Here is a 15,141-nt window from a genome sequence, read left to right as displayed (position 1 = left end):
TCTTATCCACCATATGCCAGTGCCCGTCTAGTAGGTTGTTCAGTAACAACAATTAACCTACTTATATACAAAGTGCCCATGTAAGAAAGTACAAGCATTTATTGAGCACTTACTGTGTGCCAGGTACCGTGCAGAATACTTCCCACGACCCTGTGAGTAGGCATCACTGTTACCGCCGTTCTAGGAAACTGAGGCTCGGAGGGGAGGCAGTGACCAGCTCCAGACCTCGCAGTGAGTAATGGGCGGGATTTGAGCCTGGGACCCGAGACTCCAGAGTCCACGCCCTTTGTGCTATGCTGTGTGGCCTCCCAACTCAGATTCCTCCTCGGCTTTTCCTTCAAGATCCCGTGACTGGCCAGGTCTAGGCTTCTTGCTTCTTGCTTCCAGTCACCTGAGCCCCACCCTGTCCCCCGAACAGGGGCCTCTCCGAAACTGCGCCCCTTAGTCCCCTCCATGTCCCCTGAGCTGAGGCCCTCACCTGCCCAGAGCGAGTGCTCAGGGCACGTGTGTCCAATGACACAATGGAACGGGCTCAAAGCAACCTGGTGCGCTGTGGGACTTGGTGATGCAGCCACTGTCACTCGTGAGTGCAGCTGAAATCACACACCCTCAGAAAAAGTCACCTACAACACATCAGTTACTGTACTAGCTGCCTACACAGATTTTGTGACTTAAGTCTCCTCACAGCTGGTCAGTGGGGAGCTGAGACCTGAACTCCCTGACCACATAGAGTCAGCTGCACTGAGAGGTGACATGGGCAGGGCCCCTCCCCTCTCCAGGCCTCAGTTTCCCCCCTGGGACAGCGAAGAGTTTGGAGGAGGCGATCTCCTAGGGTCCTTGCTCTGCAAACACTAGGTGAGAAGCCATCGCGAGTGGCTGGAGTCCCCAGCACTCTCTTGTCCACCCCAGAGATGTGCCCTGAAGGCCATGCTGCCCAGAGGAAACTCCCAGAGGACAGAGGTGACATCCCGGCTGGCATCCAGAGACTCCAGATGCACATCTGCATATGCGATGACCCAGATTTGCATTTCCTGTCACAACCCATTCGACCTAATTAGAGGAGTGAGCTCCTGTGTGGGGCTGGGGGGAGGGGGGGGGGCAGGGGCGGGTTCCTCTGGCAGCAGCACAGCCTGTGAGGGGGACAGTCTGGGCAGGCTCAGGGCCACCACCATCCTCACAGGGGTGGGGATGGGGCCCTGTCCCCAGGGTGGCCTCTGTTCAGGTAGGGGACACCGCGGGCCACACGGTGCAGTGCCCGAGCCAGGAGAGCCCTGACTCAGATTTAACTCAGGGGATGTGAGCAGAAGAGGAAGAGGTGAAAGGAGTCATGGCCCCATAAGGCCAGACCTCTCTCCTCAGCCACCTCCAAGGCTTCCTCCCCTGCTGGGGCAGCCCTCAGCCAGCTTGCTCTTGCCCTACAGCTGAGGTCATCCACAACAGGGGGACGTTAGCGATATCAGCCCCAGGATTCCTCGGAGGATTCCAGATGATGTTGGTGCCAACCATCCAGGGAGCTCTGAGCTGCTGGGCAGACCGGGGGGCAGACCGGGGGCTGGTGGCGAGCAGCTTGCACTATGGAGACGTCAAGGTAATACCCCAGCCCCGATGGCCTTTCTGAAAACTGCTCGTCTAATAATCCTCACTGCCCCCTGTTACATCTTGGACCCCACGCTGGCTCCTGGGGAAAACAGGCACCAGCCCTGGAGCACGGGTTGGCAGAGGGGTGACCCCTGCTCTGGCTCCATCAGCTGAGACACGGACACTGGGGTGCAGAGGCTGGAGTTCCCATCCCAGATCTGCCACTTCCTGGCCGGGGGCCTTGGAGAAGCCCTCTGGGCCTCAGTTTCCTCAACTGGACAATTAAGGTAATAATAGTGCCTCCTTTAGAGGGCTGCTAGGGGGTAAGTTACCGAATGAAGGCTCTTGGAAGAGCGTCTGGCACGTGGGAGATGCTATAGGGTTGTTAATGTCATTACTGGTATTGGCATTGCTCTGTCTGAGGTGTGAACCTCGGACAAGGTCGGCGCCTGCCTCCTAGGGGGCTGGGGACGAGCTGAGGCAGGGAGGTCGTGGCTGTTGTTATCACCATCACCATCACCATCACCATCATCCCCACCCCACGGAAGGTCTGCACTGGGCCTATTTCAAGCTCTGGGCTCTTTGGCTGTGAAAACTACAATGAGTTTTAAAATAGGAGAATAAGATCAATGGTATGCCATTTCCTTAATACCCACCATGTCAGATGCCACGTTGGGGGTTTAAAGTATACCATCTTGGGGCGACTGGCTCAGTCGGTTAAGCATCCGACTTCCGCTCAGGTCGTGATCTCACAGTTTGTGAGCTTGAGCCCCGCTTCGGGCTCCACACTCTCTCCCTCTCTCACTGGTCCTCGCTCATTCATGCTCTCTCTCTCAAAAAAAAAAACCAAAAAACAAAATATATATATATATACACACCATCTCAGTCTTCACGGCCCCATTTTACAGATGAGGAAACTGAGGCTCAGAGAGGTCACTTACCCATCGTCACCTGACTGCAGTAAAGCAGTGAGGTGGACGTGCCCCTGTAGCCTTCTGACTTCATGGTCCCCTACACGGGTTGTCCAGGACTGTTTGCCAAGGGACTGAGTTAGACCACAGGCTCGCTCGCCTCCCTTTGGAGGGCTATTCTGTGAGCCACTCACTGGGAAAATGTGGCTGGAAATTCTGACTCCTCACCCCCCTTCCCCAGGGTGGGAGCCCCTTACTTCTCCCCCAGAGGAGGAGCAGATGGGCAGAGAGGCCGGGAGGCGGCGGCAGGGGTGCTGACCCGCTCTGGTGCTAGCTGCAGTGAGCCCGCGGGGGAAACACCATCTCAGAGAGAAGAAGAGCCTCTGGGCGACTCCCTGGGCAGCAGGAGGCTCGGCTGAACCAGGAGTCCCCTCATTCCCTGATCCCATCCCTCCCCCAAGAAATACCACCAGGCTTCTCAGGCCAAGGCCAGACATGGCGGGCTAGTGAACCACCCCAGGACAGCCCCTCCCCAGAAAGCTCAGAGAAACCCAGGCTCTCTTCTGCAAGTCAGATCAAATTAGGCCACGAACACCTCCCATCCTGCGCTAAGTTGAGTTTAAAATGTTTGAACCACAATAAGCCTCAGCCATCGACAAATCCTTAAAAAAAAAAAAAAAAAAAGGAGCATAAAATTACATGTTAAAAGAATAAAAATGCATTCGCCCAATTAATTTTCTGAAATCTCATTAAAAAATTTAGCCTGACTAAGTCAGACTTCTGACCTGAATTTTAATCATCTTTACACTGAATGGGTCTTTTTTTTCCCCTGATATTTGCAATGCATCATTAATTTTAAGGCAACTGTTTCTGTGATTTTAAAAAGCATACTTCATCAGAATGACATTTCCTGTAAACGAATTTCACCTTTAAAGACATCTGACATTGTGTGTAGGGAACTTCTAATGGGTTCGGTATACGTGTATACGGTGATGTGTTTTAAATCTGTTACACAGAAGAGGGGCATGATTTACAGAGAGTCCATATTGTCAGGCTCTTCACGAGGCCATCCCTGCTCAGCTCTTCACAATCTGGCTAATTTCAAGCCCAAGGCTCATCTTCCCTCTCGTAGATCTCGTGACGAGAAGGAGGGGTGCCGTGGGGCCCCAGGACCCGGGGTGACTCCTGCCTCTGCCCCTCAAGAGCAAAACGCACACGTTATTCACCTCGATTTCCTTCCCTGTGAAACAGAGTTCTGAATAAGACCTGGTTCTCTGAGTCAGAGGAGGATGGAATGAGGTCAATGCCAGGTGTCACTACTGGCACCATGGCCGCCATGACTGTCCCAACCTGAAAGTCTAGACTCTGCTCCGAGGGCCACAGGCGCGTGGGAACAGTGAGCAACATGCCCAAAACTTGGAAGTCACCTGGTAACAAACCTAGAATCATCTCAGCTGCGGTGCATCCCCCAGGACAATTCCCACTAACTGAGCTCAGAGAAAGCTGAGCTTAAACATACATAAAAGAATCTGGGAACCAGCCCCGATGACTAACAAGCCAAGACTTGAAAGGGGAAAGGCATAGAGAGCGTCAGTCATTCCACCACGAGGTTGGATACATCCTCGACTTCTCTCTCCCTCACCCCTTCAGTTACCAAGTGCAGTTGCCTTTCCCCCCCGGAAGTCTCTGGAATCTTTTCTCCCTGTGTTCAGCCGTTTAAGACCGAGACAGGGAAGGGAAGGGAAGGCAGGCTTCCTCCTATTTTCACCTTACTTGTGCCTTGAGCTCCAGCAACCGGTGTTCTTTCAAAAACGCAAACTCCCTTGTCCACCTAAGACCCTTAATGGGCTCATCATTCATTCACTATAGACTCAATTCCTGAGGACACAGCCTTTCATCAACACCAGGAAGCACTGGCATTTAAACACCTGCCTAACCTGACTGGTCCTGCACCTTCAAGACTGGCTCCTTCCTCTTCCTGGGACATCCTCTCCGTCCTGCCCCAAACTCCTGATCGTTGCCAGCCCACACATCATCCCTCTAGAGCTCCCCCGTCCCACCCCACCCTCTGGGCTCCCTCAGCATCTACCCATTCCTCCGTGGGGCCTTCCACCTCTCGTACGGACTGTCTCTACTTCTGTGTGGGGCTCCTTAGCAGACCCAAGGCAGAAATGAGACAGGTCCTTGCTGAATTTATGACACGTCGGCAAACACTTCTTGAATTTTAAAAGCTGTTAATATTTGGCCATTAAATCTTACCTAACTACCAACACTGCTTTGGGAAGATTTTTATAAAGATTTTGGCCTGTGTGATTCAGATCTAAGAGGCAGCTGTCTATCCATCCCGTGAAAAGTAACGCGCATTCCTCTTTCTCTGAATAGGGCCGAATGTAACTGAACTTGGCATGCCCCAAGCAGGTTTGCAAAGACTTTCCAGATGGAAGACACATTAACCAGGGCTTTCTCAGACAAGAGCACCTTTCTCCTTCTTGGAAATTCACGTGGTTCTTAGTGGGTCAGCTATGTTTCATTCCTGACAAAAACGGTCTGCAGCACACTGGTAAAATCATAAAGCATCGGGACATTAAAGCTTTTTCTCAACTGCATTCATTCGTTTGTTCATTCATTCATTCATTCACTCACTCATTCATTCATTCATCTGAAATCTCAATGATTTCACATGTGATTCCACTGGGTTCAGCAAACATATTTTCATAAGCTGACAGCTCTCACAGCTAGCAAGCTCCTTGAAATGACAAACCATTAGCCTGCAGCACAGAAAGTTAACGAAACCAGTTTTGAGTGTTTGTTAAGTTGTTCTTTTGACACTGTGGGTATTTCCAACTCTGGGCTCCTGAGTCGTGAAAATTAAAATGAATGTTAAAATATGAGAATAAAATCAGTGACAGGGGTGCCTGGGTGGCTCAGTGAGTTAAGGTGGGGGGACTCTTGGTTTCAGCTCAGGTCATGATCTCACTGTTTGTGAGATTGAGCCCCACACCAGGCTCTGTTGTGACAGTGAGGAGCCTGCTTGGGATTCTCTTTCTCCTTCTCTCTCTCTGCCCCTCCCCAACTCACACTCATGCTCTCTCTCTCAATAAGTCAACTTTGAAAAAAGAGTAAAATCAGTGACACACATCTCCTTGACACCCACAATGTCAGACGCCATGATGCTTTAAAGTATACAGCCCCATTTTACAGATGCAGGAACCGAGGCTCAGACCGGTCTTTTACCCAATGTCACCTGGCTGGTGACGGATGGAGTTGGGAAGTGAGCCCCACCTGGTCTAGAGCACAGTATTTTTGTCACTGTGGGCCCTGGCTCCTTCCTCTAAGGATGATTTCAGGGAAACAGCAGCGTGTCCTGCCCCGAAGGAAAATGCCTCTGTGATCAATTTGAGGAGTTTCTATGGCCCGAAACTGGCAAGATTCGGGCCCTGATGTCTCCCCAGCTGGTGTTTAAATACCGGTGCTTCCTGAGTGGAGGAGAGAGGAAGCGTCTGTCTTCATTCCCGCCCGAACCTGCAACAGTGCCGGTGTGAACACGGCTGTGGACCCTAGTTCTGCAAACCCGGCCAGATGCTGGTGGGTGTGGGGGCACCTTCACCGACAGCCGCTGCCCAACGACGAGTAATCGCGTCTAATTACACTTAACTATGTCATTACCCACTCCAGCATGTGTGGCGAGAGGCCTGGACGCTGCGGCCGCCGCAGCCCGCCGCCGCCTCGCCTTGTTCGTGAAATAATTACGGGGCTCTCTCCTCTGCCAAATGAGGCTGTAATTAACCCTAATTGCTCAAAATGCAACTGGCTAATTCTGGGAGATTAATCAAGGGGGACTCAATTGTTAGTGAATGACTTAATATGACAAATTGCTACATCACCCGAGGAGGCCCCACTGCCCCCAGCCATCAGTGAGATGTCCTGGTGGACTCTGGACCAGCCGTGTCCATAGGCCTTTGGGCTTTCTGGGATCTGCGCCCCCAAATTCCACGTAGGAAATGCGCCCGCATCCCATCCAGTAATGGGAACGAAGTACGAACAGTGTAGATGTGCTTGGACAGCCTGTGTGTGGACAGCCTGTGTGTGCAAGAGCATGGGTACACACACGCACAGACACACACACACAGACACACACACACACACACACAGACACAGCGTCTACCAGTTCACACATCTGGCCTCTGCGTGAACCTAGAAAGGTGCTCCCTCCCTTGGGCTGATGCAGCTCTACCCTGGGAAGCATGGCTTGATGGGAGCTTGGGTGTAGAAGGATTTCAGACCCGTCTGCCTCCTTGACCAGGCGCCTTTGTGCAGCGTGCACCTGCACAACTGCACATGGCAACCCTGGCCAAGCAGGTCAAACACCAGCCCACCTGAAGCCCTCTGACAGGAACTAGGCAGTTAGTAAAGGCTGGTACAAGCCTTCCATGGCTCAAGGAGGTAGCTGTCTCCGAATCTCCCCGATTCAGGTCTCACGGCTTTGGGGAAAAAGCCAACCCTGGACCTGACTTTTCATCGTTCCAGGCTGTGCACCAGACCCTACAGCACCTGGCCCTGGCTCTCTGTCCCCCCTAGGCCTTTGTATGCCACTTCCTCAAGAAGCCTCTCTGGCCATCTAGTTTGGATCATGTGCCTTTTTCGAGCTCCATGGGCCCCCGAGTTTCTTCTGCCCGGCTCATCTTTCTCCCCCAGGAGGCTGTGTGCTTTCTAGGAGCAGAACTGGGTCCGTCGCACACACCGCCAGGCAGGGCTATACTACACGTATCTGTAGTTCGTTCAGTCAGCAGGCATCGAGGGGCTCCTCTGTGCCTGGCCTGGGATGATGTGACCAGTGATGCCTCGCCCTAGAAGGTCCTCTGTTTAGGAAGGGAGACAGACTCAGGAAACCAGCTCCCCAGCGGGACACCGTGGCCATAACCCAGCACCCGTGCAGCACAGAAGAAGGAGTGGGGTGGAGCCGGAAGGCTTCCTAGAAGCAGCAGCATTTGGACTGAGGCCTGGAGGAGTTGGGGAGGGGACCCAGGCCCAGGGAACAGTGTGCACAAAGGCACGGAGTGTGAGGGCGGCTCGGAACCCCAGAGACTGTCTTCAGGGAAGCTGCAGGTGGCTGCCTGGCTCTCCAAGGATCTACGTCAAGGCCGAGGCAGGTGTGAGGAAACCAGCGTCCTGAAGCTCTGTTGGTTCTAGACAAAGAGGCTGAAGAGGGCCAGGGCACAGCTAAATCCAAAAGGAAGGCTGGCCTCAGCTCAGAGCGAGGAAGCACTTTCCGACCCCGCGCACAGGCTGCCCCAGAGCCCCTCACTCTCTCCTTGGGGCCTCCACAACATGGCCTTTCTACCCAGCATGGATCCCACTGAAATAAAGCTGTTCCAGTCACACAGAAATCCCAGGGACAGACCAGAGTCCGGCACAGAGAAGGCTTCTCTGAGTGCTGCTGACTGAAATAAGGGCTGAGCTGGTGGGCAGTGAGCTCCACTCCCACCCTTGGATGCATTCGAGAAGCGACTCTGTCTAGTGGCTGCTGAGGGGCGTCCTCCAGTGCCCGGGATGAAGCAGCCTCAGGGATCTGTGCTCCTCGGTGAATCCCCAGTGCTCTGCAGACAAAGGAAGAGGCCTCACCTGTGGGTCAGGAGGGTGTGCGGGCCCCGGCGTGTGGCAGAGGTTGTTCGGGCTCCCTCCGTGGGGCATGTGGCTGGGCTGTCCGGCCATCCTGCATGCCAGCCTCACAAGGCACAGGCTGCAAAAGAAAACGAGGGCTTTCTTAGACAAATGCCTGTTTGCTTTCTCTGCCGGATGGCACTGGGATGAGGCGGGACTGTCAGATTTTACATTTTCCAGATAGACCAGCCCGGGTGCTGGGCGGCCATCCAGCCCAGCAGTGCCTGGGCTAAGACTCGATACCCGACGTGACACGCTTTCCCTCCATTATCCTGTCTGACTAGGTCACTGGGGTTATCTCTCCCCACTGGATAGAGGAGGTGGAAACACACTCTGTGCAGGGAAAAGTCTAAAGGTGGCCCCCCTGCCAGCCAAGGATGTGCCAGATTCAACCCCACAAGTGCTAGGCTCCAAAGCCTTGTTCTTTCCACATTACTGTCCACCCCGTGCCTCCTGGCAGAAAGTTACAAAGCCCTGTCCCCCATTACCACCCCCACAAAAACCCAGGTTGGCAGCCTGGGTGGTCAGGAGAGAGACCGTGAGTCAGACTGCAGGCAGCGGCTGCAAGAAGGACCCAACCTCTCCATCCTCGCTGGGCCCTGATGCACAAAGCCCTGGGAAGGCCAAGGCCATGGGGGCCCCTCACAGTGCCGCATATACCTCGGGGCAGGCGCAGAGCCCTCTGTACAGGGGAACGGCCCCTTCTACCCCCAGGGGTTGGGCTGCCACGTCAGAGGCCCCCAGGAGAGTCAAGGACACTAGCCACAGCAGCTGCTCCTGATTAAGCTCCCACTAGGTGCCCAGGCCTGTGCTAAATGCCATCTAAGAATCACTCCCAATGTCCCTTCCACCCCCGGGGTCACAGGCAGCCTCTGCTGGCCTCCCTAGCAGAGGCCTGCCTCGGGGGCAGGGACCAAGGCTGAGGCACACAGAGGCAGCTGTACAGCCGGAGGGGAGAGCCAGCCTCCGGCTACCATGAGCCTCCTGGATGCAAGGGAAAAAGCCCTCCTTGGGAGGAAAGCCTTTCCTCCACCCACAGGCATTTCTGCAGCACCTTGTTGTGTCCAGGGCCAGGCCTGCGGAGGATGAAAGGGGCTGACGCCCAGGAGGCACCCGTCACACTGCAGGCATAAGGTGAAGGCCCCCGAATCTGGCTGCCTCTACTTCTACCAGACCCCGCCCTGGCTGTCCCACGGACTCGACACATCCCAAATAGAGCCCCTGAGGACTGGCCCAGGCTATTGGAGCAGCTTCGTCTATATCCTCTGGAGAGCCAGAGTCCCTAGGAATCAATGACCTCAGTCAATGACCAAGGGGTCCAGATGAAAGTCAGTGCCCTTGCCTTGGGTCAGGATACTCTGAGGTGTAACCCACACTCCAGAGCCCTGGGTGGGGCCTCCCCCGCTCCCTTATGGTCTTCCCCACTTGGCCCTCTCCGGGTCTGCTACTGGGGAACCAACCTAAGACATCACTTTCTCCCCCGACACACTCTGCCTCTCTCAATCTTGAACCTGGTCATCTATACCAGCCAAATCCCAAACAGAGAGCCTTCCCCTGGTCTAGTGGCTCAGCAAGCTGCGGTACATATCTCCTAAGTAAACACATGCCCCCATTAACAGGGGTGTCTGGGCTGCGGGAAGGGAATCTCTTCCTTCCTCCCCGCCGTAGGTTTTTCCAGCCACAGTGGGTGGCATCCAGCCCTCCCAGGCTCAGGGATGTCTGTGATGCCTTCTGATCTATCAAAGCATGTCCACCAAGCCCCAAATGACCCACGATGCTTGCCTCCCCAGCTCTGCCCCCGAAGGGACCCCCGGCCACTCTAGAGCCTGCACACTGGCATGATGGGGTCCAGTGCCCACGCTTCCTCTGCCCTCCAGATGGGACCAGCTCCTCCCTCACACGTTTCCTCAGCTGTTTCGGGGGGAAAGCAGCTCTCCGGCACACCAAGTAGACGGCAGAAATCAAGGCACCCAACTCAGGCTAGCAGGGGGAGCCTCCGGCGGCGGAGAGGGCATGCAGGGTGGGGGCTGCATCCCGCCAAAGCACAGCCCGTGCTGTCTCCTGTCTGTGAAGCTGCCAAGACGGAGCCAGTTTTGACCCACAAACATGGCATTTTATGTGATAGATGTCTTGCTCTCTTTTTTCTCTTATCTCGAATAGGCAGCAGGGGGAGGGCACCGTGGGGGTGTCTATACATCTGAGGCCTCTCCCCCCATCAAACCCCTCCCTCTGTCCCAGCGCAGGATTCACCTCCCACCTGGGTCCCCGGGTCTCCCAGTGCCTGTGCCCCGCTCACTGAGCCCCGCTCCATGTGGGCCACGGAGGCTTCCGGAGATGGGACCACAGCCCCCTCGGCATCTCCCGGCCATCTGTGCCTGAGCTCCCACACCGGAGCGCACGCCTCCAGGGTGACAGGGTGAGGACCAGGAGGAAGAGCCCCAGGATAAACAGACAAACACGAGCAGCTTCCCGAGGCAGCGCTGTTACTCAGGGGGGTAAACGTGTGCAACAATAAACCGGATTTGGAGGGAACAGAATGTAAAATGCGCATGCATTTTAAGATAAAACCGGAGACTCCTGCAGGCTCTGCGGCTGCTCGGGGCTGCACCCCCAGACCCCTCAGGGTGACATGTTCACCGTCCTCTGCCCTTAGGGAGACCTCCAGGGAAAGGTTGGAGAAGAACTGTCTTCAGCAAGAAGGTTCTGTCTTTATCTTAGAAGGTGCCAGAGTGGCCTAGAGGCCAGGTGCACGCATGTACTTGCTTATCCGCCCACCTGCTGACTCTGGATGCCCCTTCCCTCATCACACCCCACCCAGCCTGTGGGGGCCCGTGGGCCTGGGTTTGTATCTCAACACTGTCACTCACCAGCCAGGAGCCTGGGCGCCACACTGGGCAGAAGCTTAGCAGGTGTTTGCCTGGGTCATTCCTACCCGCCCCCGCCGCACCTCGTGTGGTATTAACAGCGCCCTCCCAACATCTGCACCCAGAGGCAGCAGACCGCACGCTCTCAGGGCTTCTCGGGAGACCCCAGACCTCACACGGGGCTCCGGGGGCACTGTCCAGGGGTCCCTGGCCTCATCAGAAATAAGAGTAATTAATAATGATAAGTCAACGATTATGTACCCTTATTATGCTAGGCCTTGCTCTATACACTTCTCCTCTTAGCCCACCTCGTTTTAACAACGCCATGAGATAGGGTCTATTATTGTCCCATTTTTCAGAAGAGGAAACCAAGGCACAAGAAGGTTAAGAGATTTTTCCCAGATCCACAGCAGTGGAGCCAGGACTCAAACCCACGGTGGCATCGTTGCCTAAAACCACCACGCTGCACTCCTCACAGGCTCTCAGTGGCAATTCATCATCTTTCTTTGTTACATACAAAGTTGAAAACTTCCTACGTCGTCTCCCCACTGAACAAACAGTCCCCTCAAAAACAGGACCTGTGCTGGGTGGGCAGGGGTGAGGGGCACGAGGGGCCATTTCCCCCACAGGGGCCCCACACACAGGAGCCCCCAGGGTCCATGCCCTTTGGGGTGGCACCATGGTGACTCAGCTCTGCCGTCCCTGGTACCTTTTCTGCCAACCCCCTGGAGCTTTGGTAAATTACTGTGCCTCGGAGCGTTTCTGTCCAGAACCTAATGGAAGGGCGGCTCCATGCTCTCCCCAGTGAGGAAGAGGGGCCTTTGTTCTAGGAAAGAAGCAGCCAAGGGGGACTCTGCAAGCCACAGAGTCCCAAGTGTCAGAGAGGGACACTACACAGGGGAAGGAGGGAAGAGGGAAGGGGGGGGGGGAGGGGAGAGGGGGGGAGGAGAGGAGGAGGAGGAAGGGGGAGGAGAGAAGGAGTGGGAAGGGAGGGAGGGAGGTAGAGAAGGAAGAGGGGATGGTTGGGAGAAAGGCATGGAAGGTTCTCTGAAAAGAACCTTCAGTTTTTTCCGGGGGGCCAGATCTTTCCCTTGCATCCTGGGGCTGTTGGGAGACCCATTTTATAGATGAGGACACAGGCTCAGAGAAGGGAGGCTGCAGGTCATGTGGCCAGTAAGCTGCATGGGGAGATTTACTCTCACTGACTCCAAAGCCTTCCTGGGTCCAAGATAGCCACTGCCTCTCGCTCTCCAGGGGTGCTGGATTTCAGAGATTTTGCATTCTGTCCGTCTATACCTCACTGGAAACCCAACCCCTTCACCCTGGAAATTCCTGCCCAAAACTGCTTCTTAGGGAGTGTTGATGCAGAAAGGCCGAGGCACACAGACACAGAGAGCAGGGAAAGTCCCTCAGCACTCATGGGCATCTCATGGGCATCTCTGGGTAGCACAGGGAGCAAGCTGGCTGCCTGTGCCTGGTGGCTCCCGCCAAGTTGCAGAACAATGAGGCCCAGGCAGCCAAAGCCCAAGTCAGGGGCCAAAAATCCGTGGAATGTGAGACCCAGGCACAGACCACACTGAGGGCCACCTAAAAGAGGGCCTTTCTTCTACAGGAAGCAAGGGCCTTTCTTCTACAGGAAGCAAGGGCCCTGCATTTCCAAGGCAGGGAGGATGCACAGTGTGGCTCCCAGCCTGGGTTCTCAATGTGTGTGCGTCTACCAGGTGCCCGGGGACCGAATCAGGATGCATCTAAGGGTTTAAGCAAGGCCTGCTGGGGAGTCCAACTGCCTAGGTTCAAATCCTGGCCTGGCTTCCTTTAACCACGCAGTGTCTCAGTTTCCTCATCTGGAAAATGGGGCTAACAAGTAAGATGTTCCTCTTAGGGTCACTGAGAGAATTAAACATGTTACCAGATGTAAATGCTTACAGCAGAGCCCGACACAGTGAAGGCCCTCTGAGATGCCAGTCGCTCCCACTATGGTTATCACTAACCCTCACTGGGCAACAGAGGGCTGAGTGATCGCCTCCATGTGACAGACACGGGAACTGGTGCTCAGAGAGGGGTAGGGACTTGCCCAGGATCACGTAGCTGGTAAGTGACAGAGCTGGGGCTCTTGGCCCCCAGATCTTGCTCTTTCTGCCTCACTGCATGTCCTCCTTAGGACCACTCTGGAACAAATGCTTTTATCACTCATGTGAAGCGTGGCTACCTTCGCAAAGCCCCCCGAAACTCTCCTCCAAGCCCTGGCCTTTGGACAAGGCTCTTACTAATACGGGGCCTGGGTTTCATCTGGGCGCTCCCTGGAAGGGATCGGCTTCTGGGCTGGGTAGTGAGGTTTCTCCAGTGGCCTCTCTGACCAGGACTGTCACCTGGACCTTGCCTCCCAACTTCTGGAAACTTCACCTAGAAGAGTCGTGTCCCTCCTTACCCTACTGACAAATGCCACACCTCGCGGAGGCTGGCAGCTCAGTGGGGCCCTTGCCCTCCCCGTGAAAGATGACTCAAGACTCCAGGTAGGCTCAGGAAGGCTCAGGGCGAGGCCCCGGCTTGGGGCGGGTTCAGGGGGGGTCTGTGCGCGTGAGGATCTGTGTGTTGGGGGTCTCATGGTGGTGCATTCCTACACTGTGTGGGCGCAAGTATGTGTTTATACCCCACTTTGTTCCCAGACCCTGAGGCAGAAACAGCGTGTCCTGCCTGCCCTTCTCAAAACGTGTGCACGCAGGTCGGGTCCTCCTGATGACCGCGAGACTTTGAGCCCGGCCACATTCTGGGTCTGTCAACTGAGGCAGGGGCGTCACTGCCCCTCACTCGGGGGTGGGAGTGGTGAAGGCCAACGCGGCTCCCCGGCTGCCAGGCTCTGCCAGGCCCTCAGCCTCTGAGGCTCAGCCTCCACTGGAAGCCAGCCCCCACGCCAGTTTCCCTGAGGAAGGCCCCTCTCGGACCTTCCAGCGGAGTGAACAGCTTTACTGGTTGTTTTCCCAATGCAGGAAACTATCACTGTGACTTTCCACCCTCCCCTTTCCTCCCTGAACAAGTGACCCAACACCAGCGTGGGCACCAGGGACTTTCCGTCTGTCCAGCAGGCTCCCGGTGGCGGAAGCCCAGGATGGATGCCCACCGCCCGAAGCCGTCGGCCAACCCAGAGAGGAGAGACGCCACAGGCCAGCACTGCCTAACACACCCCTTCACTTACGGAGATCCGAGGCCCAGCCAGGAAACGCGGCAGCTCGCGGAGCCTGGCCGCTGGTGGGGTCAAGGTTAGACCAGCTTCAGCACCACAACACCCACTTCGAGCTCCTCCCCTGAGCTGAGTCACCTGAACAGCTCCCAAGAAGCCCAAGAGGTGCCATCACCCCCATTTTGCAGATGAGGAAACTGAGGCTCTGAGGAGAAACAGCCCTTGCCAGAATCTACACATCAGAGAATGCTGCCATTTAAACGTGCTTCTCAGACCAGCAAGGCCGTGAACAACCAAAGAAACTCCACTGACTTCATGTCCCAGGACGAGGCCTGGGGCCGTAAGGAATGTCCTACCCACGCAGACCGGCTGGTGGGGAGAACATAACAACAGCCGCCACTAATGGAGCTTGTGCTGTGTTTGTACCCGGCCCGTGCCCAGTGCTGTGCGTACCCTGCTCCCTTACGGCAACCTTAGGTGGCGGCTGCTATAATCCGCATTGTGCAGAAGAGGACACACAAGTTCAGACTGGTTAAGTGATGAGCCCAAGGTCACACAGCACACAACAGGCAGAACTGACCCTTGAAGCCAAGTCTGTGTGACTCCCCTGGTCCATACTGCCTTGGGAGAGTGAATGAATGAATGAATGAGTGAGTGAGTGAGTGAGTGAGTGAATTCTGGCCCAGAGGTTTGGTTCTGGCTGCTGCGTCCTTCCCCCACCCTGGCCTCACTTCTCTTCTGGTCTTGGGATAAGCAGACGTTACCCATTCATCATTTGACAGGAAGCAGCCAGATCTCAGGCCAGAGTCATGGGGGCCTGGGAGCCATAGGGGATGAGCCACAGATGGTGTCTGGTTTCCTGACTGGTCCTATGTCCCCTCACTCCCCACCCCCAAAGCCACACACGCCGCTCCGATTCCTCAGCTCCAGGACCAGTAGAAGACTGTCT

General features: G+C 55.4%; 1 protein-coding gene across 5 annotated transcripts in view; it reads right to left on the bottom strand.

Annotated features, from left to right (window-relative positions):
• Positions 1-15,141, bottom strand: part of NEK6 (NIMA related kinase 6) — an 86,169-nt gene that overhangs the window by 37,315 nt on the left and 33,713 nt on the right. For all 5 annotated transcript variants that reach the window (XM_049637661.1, XM_049637677.1, XM_049637652.1 and 2 more), the window contains one exon: positions 8,112-8,229. In XM_049637661.1, the coding sequence (XP_049493618.1) occupies positions 8,112-8,201 (90 nt within the window). In that variant the 5' untranslated portion in view covers positions 8,202-8,229. The remainder of the gene's footprint in view (positions 1-8,111; positions 8,230-15,141) is intronic.

The sequence above is a fragment of the Panthera uncia genome, chromosome D4 (assembly GCF_023721935.1).
Source record: "Panthera uncia isolate 11264 chromosome D4, Puncia_PCG_1.0, whole genome shotgun sequence".
In the NCBI taxonomy this organism is placed as follows: domain Eukaryota; kingdom Metazoa; phylum Chordata; class Mammalia; order Carnivora; family Felidae; genus Panthera; species Panthera uncia.
Note: the sequence above shows the minus strand (reverse complement) of the source record. Positions and strands in the feature narration are given on the sequence as shown.